The sequence below is a fragment of the Pelophylax lessonae genome (genome assembly GCF_965119305.1).
Source record: "Pelophylax lessonae genome assembly, chromosome: 6".
In the NCBI taxonomy this organism is placed as follows: Eukaryota; Metazoa; Chordata; class Amphibia; order Anura; family Ranidae; genus Pelophylax; species Pelophylax lessonae.
The window spans coordinates 211,866,675-211,883,611 of record NC_138773.1 but is presented as its reverse complement, the minus strand read 5'-3'; the positions used below and the strand labels follow the sequence as shown (position 1 = coordinate 211,883,611).

At 39.8% G+C, this 16,937-nt stretch overlaps 1 protein-coding gene across 2 annotated transcripts in view; it reads left to right on the top strand.

Moving 5' to 3' along the window:
* FTCDNL1 (formiminotransferase cyclodeaminase N-terminal like) overlaps window positions 1-15,660 on the top strand; it is a 93,115-nt gene extending 77,455 nt beyond the window's left edge. For both annotated transcript variants that reach the window (XM_082261941.1, XM_082261940.1), the window contains 2 exons: window positions 2,509-2,703; window positions 15,115-15,660. In XM_082261941.1, the coding sequence (XP_082118067.1) occupies window positions 2,509-2,703; window positions 15,115-15,554 (635 nt within the window). In that variant the 3' untranslated portion in view covers window positions 15,555-15,660. The remainder of the gene's footprint in view (window positions 1-2,508; window positions 2,704-15,114) is intronic.
* The last annotated feature ends 1,277 nt before the right edge of the window (window positions 15,661-16,937 follow it).

Here is a 16,937-nt window from a genome sequence, read left to right as displayed (position 1 = left end):
ATGCAGCTCCTTTAGCAGGTTCGGCTCCACAGGAGGATACTGAAGTTCGTGACAAGGTCACGGGGTCCTCTGACAGACGCCGCAGGCGTCCAAAGGCCATGGTAAGGTCAGTATCATCCTCGGCTAAGGCTTCTTCTGCAGTTCCTGCGAGGAATCAAACGCAATGATCTTACAATCATTCTAGTAGCAGTAAACATCCCTTGGGGGCTTCCTCTCAGAGAAGACCAGTTGTCCCAAGGGCTGATCTACAACCCTGCTTTGCAGTCACTGGTTGCAATGGTTTAGCTATTGAAAGCCAGGTACTGAGGGATAGAGGTCTGTCTGGATCAGTGATCCCTACTATGGTGAAGGCGAGGAAGTTATCTTCCAGCAAGATATGCCAGTGTACATTTCTTGGTGTGAGTTGATTGGCGCTCATCCTTGATCCTTTTCTGTGGCTCGGATCTTAACCTTTCTTCAACATGGCGTTGATCAGAAGTTGGCCTTGAGTACCATCGAGGGCCAGGTGTCTGCCCTGGCAATCGTCTTTCAGCAACCCCTAGCCACGCACTCTTTAGTTCGTACCTTCATTCAGGGGGTTCAACATGTGGCTCCACCTGCATGGTCTCTTTTGTCGCCATGGGATTTAAATTTAGTACTTTCGGTTCTCCAGAAACCTCCATTTGAGAATATTCGGGAGGGCCTGTTCCCTCTTGAGGGGGGGTTTTCAGATAGGGCTCCTGTGACCCAGTTAAGGCTCCTGTGTCCTGGTTAAGGGCTCTTATGTTTAGCCTTGGGTTTTTTTCCCCCACGCCTCATTTTCCCTTTGGCACTGATTTTGGACGTCCCACTAGTCATAATTTATGGAGCACTGTGTCCGTCGATGAACATGGGATTTTTGTACTTACCATAAAATCCATTTCTCGGCGAACATAGCACCCACCCCTCTATGAAGTTCTGACACTACTAATACTGCTTACTATTAAACTGATTACCTAAAGCAGTGAGGGGGGGGATTATATACCAGCTGAGGGTGGCCCATGGGCGTAGTCAGGTGTTTTTTGTTCTGCCTAGTCCTACTCCTGGATGAGGCAATATATCCCACTAGTTATGATTTATGGAGAGCTGTGTCCATCAATGAACGAAAGAGAAACCCTGCTTAAAGGGTAACTTCATGTTATGAAAACTAAGGTATGACAATATATAAACCTTTTAATGTGCATCTATAACTACAACACAGTGCCTTAAATAAGGGTGTGTCCCTGTTCTTTTGTCACTGAGTGCTGGAAAAGTGTTTCATATTCCATTTTCTTAGGAAACATATACTTAAAGGAGAAGTATGGCCAATGTTATTTTGGCTATACTTCTCCTGTAGAACAAACTGCACACTCCTGTGTCTATTGATGAACTTAGAGAAATGTTTTTTTCAATAAGTACAAAAACCCAATTTTTCTAATCTAGTATGATTAAGTACACACTTTCAGTTTTGCCACTATTTTAATCACAGGCTTGCTAGCCAATGCATTAAAACAACTGTAACATTACAATTTTTATAAACCCATCTATATTGTTCTACTTTTTTTTTCTGCTTTTCTACAAAAATGACTGTAAAAGTCAGTAAGCCACAAGATGTCACTATTGTACTTGTTCTTGTAGCTTATTAGTGCGTTTGTGATCTTGAAAGTGCTTCATAGCAGCAATTACATAGAGGATTAACTTAGACATAACACAAGGCGGCGTACATTAATCAGCACTAGTAGTTACCACTTACTAGCTCTAAATGCCTAGTGAAGATTAGTGGCATGGAGCCAAAGCTACTCAGAAATGCATGGACTGTTTCGTGGAAAAAATTTTTTTTTTTAAACAATTTGCTTTTTATTGGTTAAGTCGAGAAGTGTTGTTCTTCTTTCTACATTAACCTATTTTAGCCTAAATATTTCATGTATATTAATATGTAACAATCGTTTCAATAAATTATCATTTTAAAAATTAAAAAAAAAAATAGTGATAAAACAGTAAAATGTAAAATCACACCCAGCGCCACTGGTAATTAAATAAAATTAAATCAAAACACTAGCTGCCACTATCGCAGAACATCAGAATAAAATAAACAAGTTAGTAACAAGATAATTAATAATAAATATTGACTATATTTTGTCCCAACTTTAGGGCTACTAATGTTGGTACAAAATATGGTTAATGTTTATTATTGATTATCTTGTTACTAACTTGTTTATTTTATCATTTTTAAAAAATATTATCTATAATATTTCTGTAATCTGTAATTTTAATATGGCGGATCTCAATAGCAGTATACTTACAATATACAGTATAGTGGACCCTATTCATAAAATTGTTTGAACGAAAACAGTTCTTGTATGCCATAGCAAGCAACCAAATGATTACTAATATAAGGTAACCAGGACTGTTGTCCCTGCAAATACTTTATGAACGAAGCCCATAAGTGTTTATATTACATTATGTTTCATTCCAGCCTCTCTCTTTATTTTTAAACCAAACCTTTTTTAGGTATTGCAGAAGAACTGGTCACACTTGTTCCAGGCAGCAGTGTATTTCTTTTTGGCTATGCAGACAGGCCAGACATGAAGAGTTTGGCAGATAAGAGGAGATCTATTGGATGGTTTAAGAAGAAATCAGAAATCCATGTGGACTCCCTAAAAGCTGATATTGGGCCAAAACCATCAAAAAAGCATGGGATAACAGGTTAGTCTTTCGGACCCATAAAAACCAAATATAACTGGTACTAGGTATTACTGGGGAAATTAGCTAAAATTAATTTTGTGGCAAAGTTAATGTGATTCTAAAGCCAAAACATTTTTTTTACTTTAACACATTCCCTGAAAACATTTGGTGCCCCCTCCCCCCAACTAAACACTTACCTAAATCCTGTATTTATCTAGCACTGTGCCCTTCCTTGGTTCTTCTCCCATGTCTTTCTCTTCACACAGGATGGTCGTGCAGCAGCAGGAGTCATTGGCTCCCCTGCTGCTGTCAATCAAATCCTGTGAGCATACACACACAGCTGTAAAGACACACATAGCCCAACTTTTGAGCAAGCCCACACGTCTGCCTCATAACAAGTGGCTTGCTATGGGGCAGACACAGAAGACGAGGAGCCAAGATCGCTGGTGGGGTACCCCAGAAAAGAAGGTTCGGGCTACTCTGTGCAATACTATTGCACAGAGCAGGTGAGTATAACATGTTTGTTTATTTAAATTTAAAAAATTACCTTTGCAAACTCTTTAAAGAGGAAGTAAACCCTCCTCTGCAAGTTGTACCTATAGGTAAGCCTATGATAAGACTTACCTATAGGTGCTGTAAATATCTCCTAAACATGTACCGTTTAGGAGATATTTACCTTACATGCAGCCAGTGACGTCACTGGCGCATGCGCTCTGAAGGAGCGGCCGCTGGTGCCGTTCCTTCAGAGCCCCGTGCCGTGACCATCGGCTCCCGCGTGCGTGCGCAGGAGTGACGTCAACGTGTCCCTTGACAATCAGATGGCCGGATGCCGCGATCCCGGAAGACGGGCGACTGGACATGTCGCCCATCATACAGGTAAGCGGACGGCACGGCGGGGGCTCATTCTAAGGTAAGTATTTCATAATGAGCTAGTATGCGATGCATACTAGCTCATTATGTGTTTCTCTTTCATGTCGAAAAAAAAAAAAATGTTTGTATGGCTTTACAACCTCTTTAAATATCTCACTATAGTCATAATTTCTGACCTACTGTTTTATGAAAGCTCTCCTTTTAGTCTTCAAAATAATAATAAAAAAATCTACTCCATTTTTTTTTTTTTTTTTAATGGTGTGTTTTTAGGGGTTGTACCTAATTTGTTTTAGGTTGTGTTCTTTTTTTTTCTATGTATTTTTGTATTTGATATGTTGCAATACATTTTTATTTCACATTTTATCTGTGAAAATAAATAAATAATTAAGCTATTGGGGGGCGATTTTTTTTTTTAAACTAGAACAGGTCCACAATAGTTAAAAGTAGTTTCAATAACATTAAGTAGCACTTGAAAGCCCTTTGCACCCTCAAAAGAAAACCTTTTTCCACTTACATTGGCCCTTCTCATGGGGTCAACCCTCTCATGGAAACCCAAACTTTCCACCAGGCATTCAATGCATATGTTTTTCATTTGAGATGCCCTCATGCCCCCCACCCATATGTTCTGCTTTATAAGTGGGACAAAATCAAATCCTTAGCCTTGTTATTATCGCCATCCTCTGCTACAGACGATTTAGTGGGAACCGGTTTTTACATCTTTCTGATTTTTGTTCTTTGACCTTCTTTGAACAACTTTGCTATTACCCTACTGGGCCAACGTGTGTGATTTTTCTACTCTATGGCTTAAAACTTTTGGGAATCTTTTCCGACGAGACCTCTCTATATAGCTGAATGGGAGAGAGAACCTAATTGTTCCCTCTCTGGCTCTGAGCTCCTCAAATCCTTAACTCTCACACATACAGTGGATATAGAAAATAATCACCAACCCCCCCCCCCCCCCTTTTTAAAATAATCACATTTTGTTGTTTTGCAGCCTGAAATGCAGACAGACACAGTTTTTGTTTTATCCAATTGTATTCTGCGATTTATGACATCCAATTGAAAGATATAACGCCAACAGATATAACACCAGCATTTTTTAGTATCCATCTCTTGACTTGTGCCTGTCCACAACTTATCCACCTATACTCTGTGACTTATAACATCCAATTGAAAGATATAACACCAACATTTTTTTGCATCCAACTCCTGATTTTTAGGAGGGGTGATTCTTTTTCCAACTCAGTGATTCTGTTTTTCAGGGTTTTTTTCTGACACGTTTTTGTTATATCTTTTTCACTTGGATGGTTAAAGTTGCACTGAATAAATACAGCTGGATAAAACTAAAACTGTGTCTGTCGTCATTTCAGGCCGCAGAGTAACAAAATGTGATTATTTTAAAGGGGGTGATTCTTTTCTTTACCTACTGTAAAAGTAACAAAATAAAGGAGGTTTAAAATCCTAACTTTGTTGTCATGATACCTTCTATGCCAAATACCTGCTGGAGGTGTGTGTGTGTGTGGGGGGGGGGGGGCAGTACAAGGCTACTGTATACTGTATATCATATAAAGTGGTATTGTCCACGCATTCAGCCCTTTTGGATGCATGACCTCTCCATATTCCACCAAGTTACTTTGTATGATGTCCAACAAATCCCTCGAATTGCTTCCCTTATCAATATTTCTAGAATCTTTTGCTAACAATAAGGGTATTCTTTGGTTTCTCTTTCTGTCTACTCGTGCTTTTACACAGCACCATTGGAAATCCCCAGCCTGCCCTACAGTTGTTGAATGGGCTAAAGAATTAGGTAATATCATGAGAATGGAAAATTTGATGGCCCAGATGTAAAAAAGAACTAAAACTCATTTTGAAACCTGGCATCCCTGGTTGTTATACATGGACTCTGAATGCTTTTAATCTTACCTATAGTTTAGACCTGGCCACCATAGGTTACGATGTCAGTCGCATTGGACGAAGGCAACTGGTCACATGCTTGTAATCTTGCAAATGTTGTGCATCCCCTCTTTGTGCTTTTCTTTTCTTATTTCTTTTCTTTCTTTCCTCCTCTTTTTACTCTTTATTTCTGCCTGTTTGATGTATTCCATCATGCTTTCGTACTCCCCTGTGATGAAATCTGAGGTTCCATTGGTTTTCATTGTTCTATTATGAAGTAGAATGATTGTGTCTTTTACATGCCCACTCTTTATAGGAGCTATGTAAGTACAGTCTTACCAAGCATGGTTTCTTTCAAATATTATGTATTACATATTGTAACCTCTGAAATTTGGTTGGATTTTGTATGTTATTTTCATGTACAACTTTGTACTTCTTTTTTTTTTTTTTGTATCTGTCGCTAAAAAAAAAAAAACATTTGAAAAAAAAAAAAAAATGTATCCCATAGCAACCACAACATCTTTCATTGATCTAAATGAAAGCACCTGTTCCACCTTTTACATCCTTTTATAGACTTTTCACAAACCACTGTTATATATAAATTACACAGCAAGCATACTCTATGTTAAATGATTCTCCACCCTTCCTGCATGTGCTGTCAGTCACAGCACTCTGAATTGGCATCACTAAGGAAGAAGTCCCAATGAAGGAATTTCCTTTTGATTTTTCAATCAAATTTAAAAATCTTTATGACAATATTACAACCGACATCCCACTTTTCTAAAAGGTCCAGTCAGATATAAAGGAGTCTAATTATTTCAGAATTGTATATATTCTTATAACCTCAATTCCAAAAAAGTTGGGACACTGTGTAAAATCTACATAAAATCAGAATGCAATGATTTGTAAATCTCATAAACCTATATTTTATTCACAATCAAAAATAATAAAACATATAAAGTGTTTAGGCAAATAAGGTAGTTTTGAAATTGATGCAAGCAACACATCTCAAAAAAGTGACAGGGCCATGTTTACCACAGTTTAGCATCCCCTCTTTTTTTAACAACATTCTGTAAATCAAAAAATATTTTGGATTTAGGACCATAGTTGAAACGGATCAACCGGCACCCCGGACTGGGTACCTCTGTTGATGGATGCTCCGAGTGCTTCCCGAGGGCTCCAAGCACTCCACCAGACACCATAACCACGTCAGACCCCACAAACCGCTGCAGCTTGGTTGGGGTATCGCCGTCTCCTACCCACCCTGGACCTAAGACAAGGCTCCAGGTTCTCGCGGGTGAACCTCTCTTTCCCCAAAGATACACAAAGATATACACTGTGGGACAACCCCCCCTCCCCCTTAGCAGCCAATACACATATAAATCCCATAATAAGCTTATCTTAAGGCAGACAGAACAATGTGAGGTCATTAACATTTAACAATGAGGCAGGCAAAATCCACATTCCTTCCCAATACACAAACAATAGGGAAATCTGCCAATGACAGTCTGTGTGTCTCTCTCACAAAGCACATGGAATACACTGTGTAAGGTGGTATTAAATCTTCATATTTCTATATGAAGATATGGTTGACAAATATTACTGTCGCACTTGAAGCAATCCAAACCATTAATTATCTGTCTTTCACTCATAGTGACGGTTAGTACCGTCACAATAGTCCATGGACTTTATTGGTACACAATATTCATTAAAGGAAAGTCCACCCTAACCCGTAAAGCTCTACATCTACAGGCATCCATGATCTAAGACTAACCTATCTAGCCCTTTAAAGAAAAAATTCCTATTCATACCTTTTTTGAAGTCGCTCTAGTCCGGTTTACCCAAGGTCTGCAGGGGTCACAGCCGACATCTGCTGGGAAATGAATGGGAAGTGACATCACTCATAGACTTACTATGGGGCTTCTGTTGTTGGCTGCCTCCTCTGAAGCTGCCGCCACTGACAGCTCAGCATGGGACCGGACTGGAGCGGCTTCAGAAAAGATATGTACTGTATAGCGATTTCTTCTTTACAGGGCTAGATAGGTTAGTCTTAGATTGTGGATGCCTGTAAATGTAGAGTTTTTAATGTTAGGATGGACTTCCTCTTTAAAAGGTAAAATTTTTATTGATGCACATTTAAAAAACATAAAATCAATTAAAATACAAACAATGCAGTAGCATCTTGCACCATATGTTGAAAAAGATTGTGGTCCTTCTGGAACAGCGTTTCCAAAAAATTTCACTAACAGAAACATTCTAAATGACCATTTACGAAGAAAACTATCAATCCTTTACATCAAGCTCGACATGTTTCACATAGTTCCGCTTCATCAGGATGAGAGGGTGCAAGCAACAACACAAATGCTACAGCAGAGCATTGGCTAGAAGAAAACAATGAGGGCAGGAACTGTAACACCAGTAAAACACATATATCAGACATTGAGACTTCAGGTTCTTTCAATATTTAAATGTATATGTGCATGCAGCAACCAAATCAATTTGCAGGTGTTATGAGTCTCCCTTATACGGTGCATTCAGCTATCATAGCTAATAGCCATAGTACACATGGGTAGTAACAGAAATACGCATGAAAAGTCAGATGGCTTACAAAAAATACAGCCCAATATGTGCATGACGGGGACTTACCACATACAACAGCTTCCATAGGGCAGAAAGCCTTAAATCTTCCTACAGCCAGCCTGGAGTCCCCCACTGTGTCCGGATTCATCACAAATTCACAGAGGTCCAGGATTAGGGAGTGTGTTACTGGATACCTAGGCTTCCTAGGTAATCAGAACTGCAAAACTTTTTCAGCTAACAAAATTAAGATATATGAAGGTCAGCTGTTTATTAGGTTGTTTGCATCATATCTAAACTTTTTGCCAGCCACACATTATATACAGTATGGTAGATCCTACCTAAGTATTTATGAATTGGATGCTACCATGTCACTGGCCAGTAGGTCCACCTGAAATGCAGCTGTTATTGTATAGGCATTATGTGGTTTATGTCTTTGCTGTCATAGAGTTTGCTTATATTTTATTGATCTTTGATTGATTGATCTTTGTTATTAAACATTTACAGTCTGTGTGGCCTGAGCAGTAGATGAGTAAACCCCCTTAGTAAAGCATTTTAGTTGCAACAAATGCACAGTAAGACAGTCACTGGAACATTACAATTTAGCAGTGTGTGTATCATAGATATGGGTATTTTAACCCAATAAGCATTTTTGAAACTGACATAGTCAGTGGTACAGTATTAGTCATCTGATAATATGGCTGTTGAATACTACAAAAATGTTGTATAAAATCGATTGGCCCTTTAAGAAGTTTTCACATAGCTCCAAATTATCTTCCATTCCATTTTCAAATGTACACCTGGGTACGTATGCAACCAGTAAAATGCTAGGGAGGAAGGTAGGAAATAGTTCAAATACATGTGGAACATATATTACTCAAAGCAGATTGTTTCTCAAATCAAACCCCACTATAAACCCTGCATTGATTTTGATAGACTCTAGTTATATAGCATAATGGGTGGCCCCAATCACAGCAGTGACCAGGCCTCGTGGGAGAATGACATAGACAATGTGATTCATTACTGCTGAGTTTTTTAACTGAGTAGTCCTATTATTTAGCATCCTCTGCCACACTGTGAACTTCTCATAGGAACTGCCTCCATGTTCAAAGGTTTATTATCTCTGTTATGTAAGGTTGGTAGTGTGAAAGAGGAAAATCAGGATGATGATACGAATACTGAGAAGTTAGGAAGCAATATTTGTGAGAAGAGATGAAGAAGTCTACTACCTGGGGTAGATGCCTAAAGCGGTAATAAGTCACCAGAAAAATAAAAAGCAATGGAACCCCCTGCACCCCATACAAGCACATTATGACAGACTTACCTGTACATGGAGCCCTCCAGCTGCCTACCGGGTTCGTGGGCTCCAGCTGTATAAGTGGTTGTAGCTGTGACTCCGTCACTGCGTGGTGAGCCTCCGCTTCTGGCACCGAGCTCTGAAGGTCTGGCACAGTATGCTATGCCTTTAGAGAGCATGCGGGCATGACGTCTCCGGCTAAATGTTGTGTGAATATCTCCTAAACGGTGAAAGTATAGGAGATGTTCACTGTACCTTCAGGTAAGCCTTAATATAGGCTTACCTATAGGTACAAGTTCAAAAGTGGAGTTTAATTCCACTTTAAGATTATGCTGGCTTTACCTTTACAGAATGAACAGTAAACCAAAATATTGCTTGGAGAGTTGTTTTCTTAGTTATTTTGGTTCCTACCATGACCAGTGACCTTTTACCATGAATAGTCCTTGACATGTCCTAATGATTTCCCCTGTTCTTAGTAAAAAAAATAGCTCCCCCTCCCAACTATAAATAAACTCCTATCCTTCCTGTGTGGTGGTACAGAAGACGAGGACACATGTGGAGCCAATCTCATCATCTTTCATGAATAAAAACGTGCTTATTCTTTTAATTATTCACCCCTGATGTACAATTGATTTTGATAGTGGGAGAGTGTGTTATGAGGGGACAATAAAACCAGCATTTGTATGTCTCTGGGCCCCTCTCCCAACCTTCTGTTTCTGGTTGTGTTCTTCATTTTTGTTTTGTCTTCCTCTGATTCTGTGTATATGACTTCAATAATAATCTGTACCACAAACATCCTCAACATCAATGTTAATAGCATAACGAACCATACCGGGGCTGTTTTGGTATGAGCATTTGTAAACAAAAATGCTTAAAGCATTCAGAACTAATTATTATTTGTCTAAGTGCTTAACTCATTCTCTGCGCATAACATCATACATTCAACCATTGAAGAACTTTTCAATATTTTCTTAAAAAAGGTTTTAAGACATTTTTCCCTGTACAGTTACCCAGAACTAAGGCTAGGTTGACTATAGTAGACCAGGCCTATCTTGAATGCATTGGAATTGGAGATGGTCTCTGTTTGCCAGTCAAAAAACGGTTGTCCTAGAAACATATGCTTCCTCTATATAGTTTCGAAAACGTTAACGTATTCCAAGGTTTTAAAGGGTTTAGGAAAAGAGTACCTAAACAAGCAAGAATTAATTACTGGTACAATATAGCTTAAGTTTGCCTGATTTTGGGTACAAAAAGAAGAAATAGGGAGGGGGAAAAGAGTAGCAAATAACAAAATAGTACCAGGGGCGCCACAGTTAACAATAAGTCATATAAGTTTGTCTGATTTTAAATATTATCAATAGGACTCAACTCTTTAAAAACTAAAGCACTATTAAACAGTCATAAGGCTTACGGAGATCTCCTGACAGATGACTATGGTGTTGATTTACTAAAAATGGAGAGCTCTGCATGGTAGCCAATCAGCTTCTAACTTCAACGTGTTCAATTAAGCTTTGACAATAAAACCTGGAAGCTGATTGGTTTGTATGCAGAGCTGCATCAGATTTTGCACACTCCTGTTTTAGTAAATCAACCTCTTTGTGTATGGAAAAGATTAATTTAATAGGTTACTTTATGTAGACTACAAAAACATTAGGAACATTAACCCCCTTTGTGCCTAAGAATAAAACAAATCTTAATGCCTAAGCACAATTTTTCAACTTTGACGTGTGTTAGTAAAACCGTATATCATCACAACTAATTTGTGCATCCAGGTGGATTATACCTTTTTTTTTTTCAAGACAAATTGGGCTTTTATTTGGTGGTAAATGGTAATGTAAATCTCCTGATTTTTTTTTTTATCAAAGGAAAAACTGGGCCAAAATAGTGAAAACAAATATATTTTTTTAAAATGTAGCTGTATATTTCTTGCGAATACCATAACCTTCCACCAAAGAACAACCCAAAAATAAATTCTTCTGCTCCTGATGATGGCAGCAATACCACATATGTGTACGTTAGTTGTTGTCTGTTAGTTGTTATTTTTATCCTACCTAAAACACACTAACATTGACACTAACTGACACAGATACTAACTTAAAAAATCCTGGTCAAAAAAAATACTGACCCTGACCTTGATCCAAACACTAAGGCTACATTCACACCTGAGCGTAGCGTTTTACCACGATTTTTACTGGATTTACAGGCGTTTTTACGGGCGTTTTTTGTGCAGGCGTTTTTAGATTGAATAGAGACCAATGGAAAACGCCTGTAATCTGCCCAAAAAGAAGCTCATGTACATTTTTGAGCGTTGGGCGTTTTGCTTACAGCGTCAAAACGCTCAGTTGTGAACAGGGGCCATTGAAATGAATAGGATTTGTCTTGTTGGGCGTTTTGAGAGCTGATCCTAGAGCAGAAAAACTCCCCAAAAACGCCCCAAAACGCCTACATGTGAACGGAGAATAACCCTGGCACTGATCTAGATCAAACCTTGATCTAGGTATTTGTTTGTATTTTATTTTGTTATCATTTTTTTTTTACACACACTTTTTTTTTTCTCTACAAGAAAAGAGAGAAATATGATGTATCTCTTTCCTCAAGAGAAAACATGGGGGCGGGATTCACAGTGATTAGGTGACCCGGAATCAGGTGTTCCGGGTCCTAAGGCCTTCAGTGAGACCCTGGTCCCTGTGCTGGGAGCACGCCGCACAGCACAAAGGGAAATACGCAAATATGTAGCCCTACGGAAAAAAAAAACCCATTCTTGTGGGACTCGTATTTGTGTGAGATTGCTGTCAAGGGGTTAAACGTTTTGATCGTAAAGAGCTTGCAATACACATTGAAAATATATACATTTGTTAATATTAGTCACAGCATAAAGCAGTAATAAACCCCAAACCAAAAATGTAATATATTACAGCTTACCAGTTATTAGATGTGGTGCCTGCAATCATTTTATTTAGGCTCACCTGGTGATCTGCCCGATAACACACCTCGTGTTTTAGTGTCTCCACTCTCAATGAAGGAGCACAGGGGCAATAGCAGCATTGCCAGTCTGGGAGGGGACTGTTAGATGTACTTACAGATTTAAATACACTAGCAAATTGAAGTCAAACCCCAGCTGATACTTTATAAGCAGTTACAGCAAACTGCTTTTCCTTTTAGGAAAAGGGGTTTACATAAATAAATGAAAGCTGATCATTGTAAGCACCCTTGCCTGTGTCAAATGGTTTGTCTCATTTCTGTAAATTACGTATTCTGCTGGAGAACATGTTCTTTTGAAAAACAGCAGACTTACTGACCAGATCACCAAATGAAAATAGAATAAAGCCTAAAAAAGAAGTTGACTGCAGCCTTCACATCTAAGAAATGGTAAGCCGCAATATAATAAATGTTTGCTTTTGGGTTTAATACCACTTTAACTTATCACTTCAACTCCAATAAAGAAATTCATTTCCCTTTGCAATCACAATGCCATCTGGTTTCCCATGGTTCAGCACATTATAGTTTGTTGATTAAATTATGAACCACTGTCAAAAACTGAGTAACAAATTGTTAGTTTGCAGTCATCACAACTTTGTCCTCATATACTGTATATCAATGGCCTCCAGTGTTGAGCATGTAACTTAAAAAAAGTAATAAGTTATAGTTACTAGTTACTTCTCCCAAAAAGTAACTGAGTTAGTAACTGAGTTACATCAGTAAAAAAGTAACTAATTACCAGGGAAAGTAACTATTGCATTACTTTAACAAAATAATCAAATATGTCAAATGACTTGTATGAGTGGTTTTTGCTGAGGGGTACTGGCTGGCTGCGTGGTACACTGCCGGTGTATAGGGTGGGTGGGTAGGTGTATATAGGAGTCAGTGGGTGTATAGGGTGAGTAAGTAGGTGTATAGAAGGGTCAGTGTGTGTATTGGGTGGATAGGTAGGTGTATATAAGGGTCAGTGGGTGTATAGGGTGGGTAGGTAGGTGAATATAGGGGTCAGTGGGTGTATAGGGTAGGTAGGTGTATATAGGGGTCAGTGGGTGTATAGGGTGGGTAGGTAGGTGTATTTAGGGGTCAGTGGGTGTATAGGGTGGATTGGTAGGTGTATATAGGGGTCATTGGGTGTATAGGGTGGGTAGGTAGGTATATAAGGTAAGTAGGTAGATGTATAGTGCAGGGCTATCACTGCCTTCACGGTTCCCCTCGGCCAGTCCGCTCTCCCTCTCCGCTCTCCTCCATGTCACACATGTCAGTATCGCAGACAGCGCCGGCAGGGTCATAGAGGAATAGAGGAGTGAGGAGGAATGACACTACTGCCATCTAGTGTCGGTAGATGTAATTGTGGTAACGCCGCTTAAGTCATGGGAACGTCGTTACCGCGGGGGGGGGAAGTAATCAATTAGATTACTAGTTACCCGCAAAAGTAACGGCGTTAAGTAACACCGTTTACTTTAACGCCATTATTACCATCACTGGCCTCACAATACAATTCCCAGTTGCATTACATAATAATGCCCATACTGCCTTGCATGAGATATTCTGATCTGCTAAGATTTATGGTCTAGTCACACTTGTGCGACCTGTCATGTGACTTTGGACATCAAAGTCGCATTGGCACCATGCAGCCCATTCTTTTCAATAGCACCCGTTCAAATCAGTGCGACTTAACCTCTCCACGCTGACCGATTTTTGGCCTTTAAGAGTTCTAAAAGCCAGGAGGCAGCCTTTTCAGGTCATGTGATCACTGTGATTGGCTGCCACAGCAGTCATATGTATGGAACGCTTCCAATCATAAGTATGCATTGGGAGCTTACGATCCTTGCCAGCTACCGTGCTGGGATTCGCTTTCTCAGCACGGCAAGCTATAAACACAGGGCCACATATATGCTGTTGCTCGGCATCAGGGCCCAACCGCCGTAGAACCGCATATATGTGTACAGCCGGCGCCAAGTGGTTAATGTTGCAGTGACTTTGAAAAGGTGCTTGCACTACTTGGGTGCCAATTTGGTCCAAAGAATGTTAAGTTGGAACAAAGTTACGACCCAAAGTTGTACTGGACATCGTGCGACTTTGGAGACATGCTAATGTGAATAGAGCCTAATCATTTAAATAATGATCATTTATACAGTATCTCACAAAAGTGAGTACACCCCTCACATTTATGGAAATACTTGGTTATATCTTTTCATGTGACAACACTGAAGAAATGACTTTGAAATACTTTGCTACAATGTAAAGTAGTGAGTGTACAGCTTGTATAACAGTGTAAATTTGCTGTCCCCTCAAAATAACTCAACACAGCAGAAATCACATACATGACCACTGGATTTGTAATCTGTATATCAAAACAGCTCGATAGTACATAGCCACCTAATCTACAATCAATCTGCACCATTGCGGTCTTATCAGTCCCATGATTCTATGCTGTCAAAAGTACTCTGTTAGTTGTTATAATTTATCCTATATAGAACCAGGGTGGTCATTATTGTGGTCGGATATTGGATAAGTAAGCCTAACTCTGCACCGTGGTTCCCAGGACTGTAAGCCACAGAGCTGTGCAAGTATGACCGGTCCATCTATCAGTCAGATAATTGCAGCCACATGTACCCAAGAATATGCAGAGTTTGTGTGGCTGCATCTCAAAAAAATTGGCAGTATGGAAATATTTGAGAAGCAAATAATTATGAATAATTTTTTTAAATGCAATCTTGAATAATGTTACAATTTTTTATTTTAAATAATACATCAACTTCTTAAATAAAATTTATTTTTTCTCACATTTTTTCCCATTGTGTTCATTGTTCCAGGTGTTGGTGCCAGCCCATATGTGATGAACTGCAATGTCACCCTTGACACACAGGACCTGGCTTTAGGTAGAGCTATAGCAACTGCCATCCGTGATCGGTCTGGAGGGCTTAAGGGAGTGCAAGCAATGGCTTTCCCAAACAGTGGTCGGGTAGAAATAGCCTGTAATGTGGAGAGTTTCAGAGACATTGAGCAGACTACTTCTTCATCAGAAGCTAAAAAATATACATTTCATCATATTTGTGGAGAAACGTTTGCACACATATCTCCTCAATATATAGAGGCTCAGATTCGACAATTAGTTTCACAACACGGCATCAACACAGCAGGAACTGCCCTTGTTGGTTTCACTCCACTAGAATGCAAGTCCACAGCTGAGTATGCAATATCACATGGAATAGGAGAGATTTGGAAGAGGAGACAAGCTGGTGTTTTTATGTGAAAAACCTGAAAATCCTCAGTTATAATAAGTATGTAATACATTCATAGGAAAGAGTAACAATGTTGTTTTGACCAATTCTAGAAATAAATGATATCTTGAAATCTGATTGTCCACTATAGATATACTTCATTTTCATTAGTCTTTGTAAGGAAGCCTGTTGTGTTATACCTTGTTTACCACTGTCATGGCTGGATAAGCTTAAAGTGGTTGTAAACCTGAGCATGAAATATGAAAAAAACATATCTCTCTATAGTAAGTACTTGTCTCAATTAAGAGCACTAAGTGTAATTTCTGTCTGCTGCTTCGTTCCTCTGCTTTCAGCTTGAGTCACTTCTGACAAGTTTTCTTGACACCAAGAAAAAAAAGTGACAGGGGAGGGAGCCTCAGCACATAGCCTGGGGGTCTGTCCCTTCTCTCCAATCAGCTCTCTGAGCTCTGCAGAGTGTAACTTCCGCTCTCTGCCCCCTTTTTTTCTGATAGTTCAGACAAGCTTTAAAAGTTCTGAGGTCTGAATGGATGTGGAAAAGAGAAGACTGCAGATAAACAGGTACAACATATAAAAGAGGATTTGTTTCATCTCTGTGTATCACCTGAGGCTAGTCACTTCACTGGTTATTTGTGAGGATTTACAACCACTTTAAGGCAAACATGAGCCTTGAAAAAAAAATCAGTAGACCACCTTTATGTTCCTAGAACAATGTTTAATGCTGAACTCCAGGAAAACCTCAAAATACATTTGTGTGATGCATAAGAAGTCTGTTTTACCTATAAAAGAGTGTATTTCTGGCCATCCAATCTGTAAATATACCCAGTCTAAGGCCTTGTTTACACTTGTGTTGCCCTTTGAAGAGCGATCTGCATTGGGAAGCTCTTGAGAGGGCATTTGATGAGCGCTTTATTGCCTCCTCACCACCTGTTTTATTTCCCTAAGTCCTGCTCCAGTGGGTTGTGTTCGGTGGGCAGCAGTGGCGGCTGGTGTATATGGGACGCATGGAGTTCAGTGGGGCTTTTTTTTTTTTAACCATGTTACTAGAGACAGAGGCTCTCACAGGCTAAAAAAAAAGGGTGGGCTCTGCTCCCCGAGCCCACCCAGTTGTGTGACAGTAGCGAGTGAAAATTCACTATTGTCACACGGATCCTCCTCCTGGCCAATCAGGAAGTGGGTTTTAAAACGCGTTTCCCGATTGGCCGAAAGGTGAAGCCATGCCATTGGGCATGGAGGAGGAGGGAGGAGACGCAGAAGACAGGGGGAAGAGGCCAAAGCCGCCGCCTGCTGCTGCATCCAGGCAGGGTGAGTGAGGGGGGGTCCTGTCCTGTCTCCTGTCTCCCCTGTCCTGTCTCCCCTCTCTCCTGTCTCGCTGGGGGGGGTATGGTGTGCGGCCT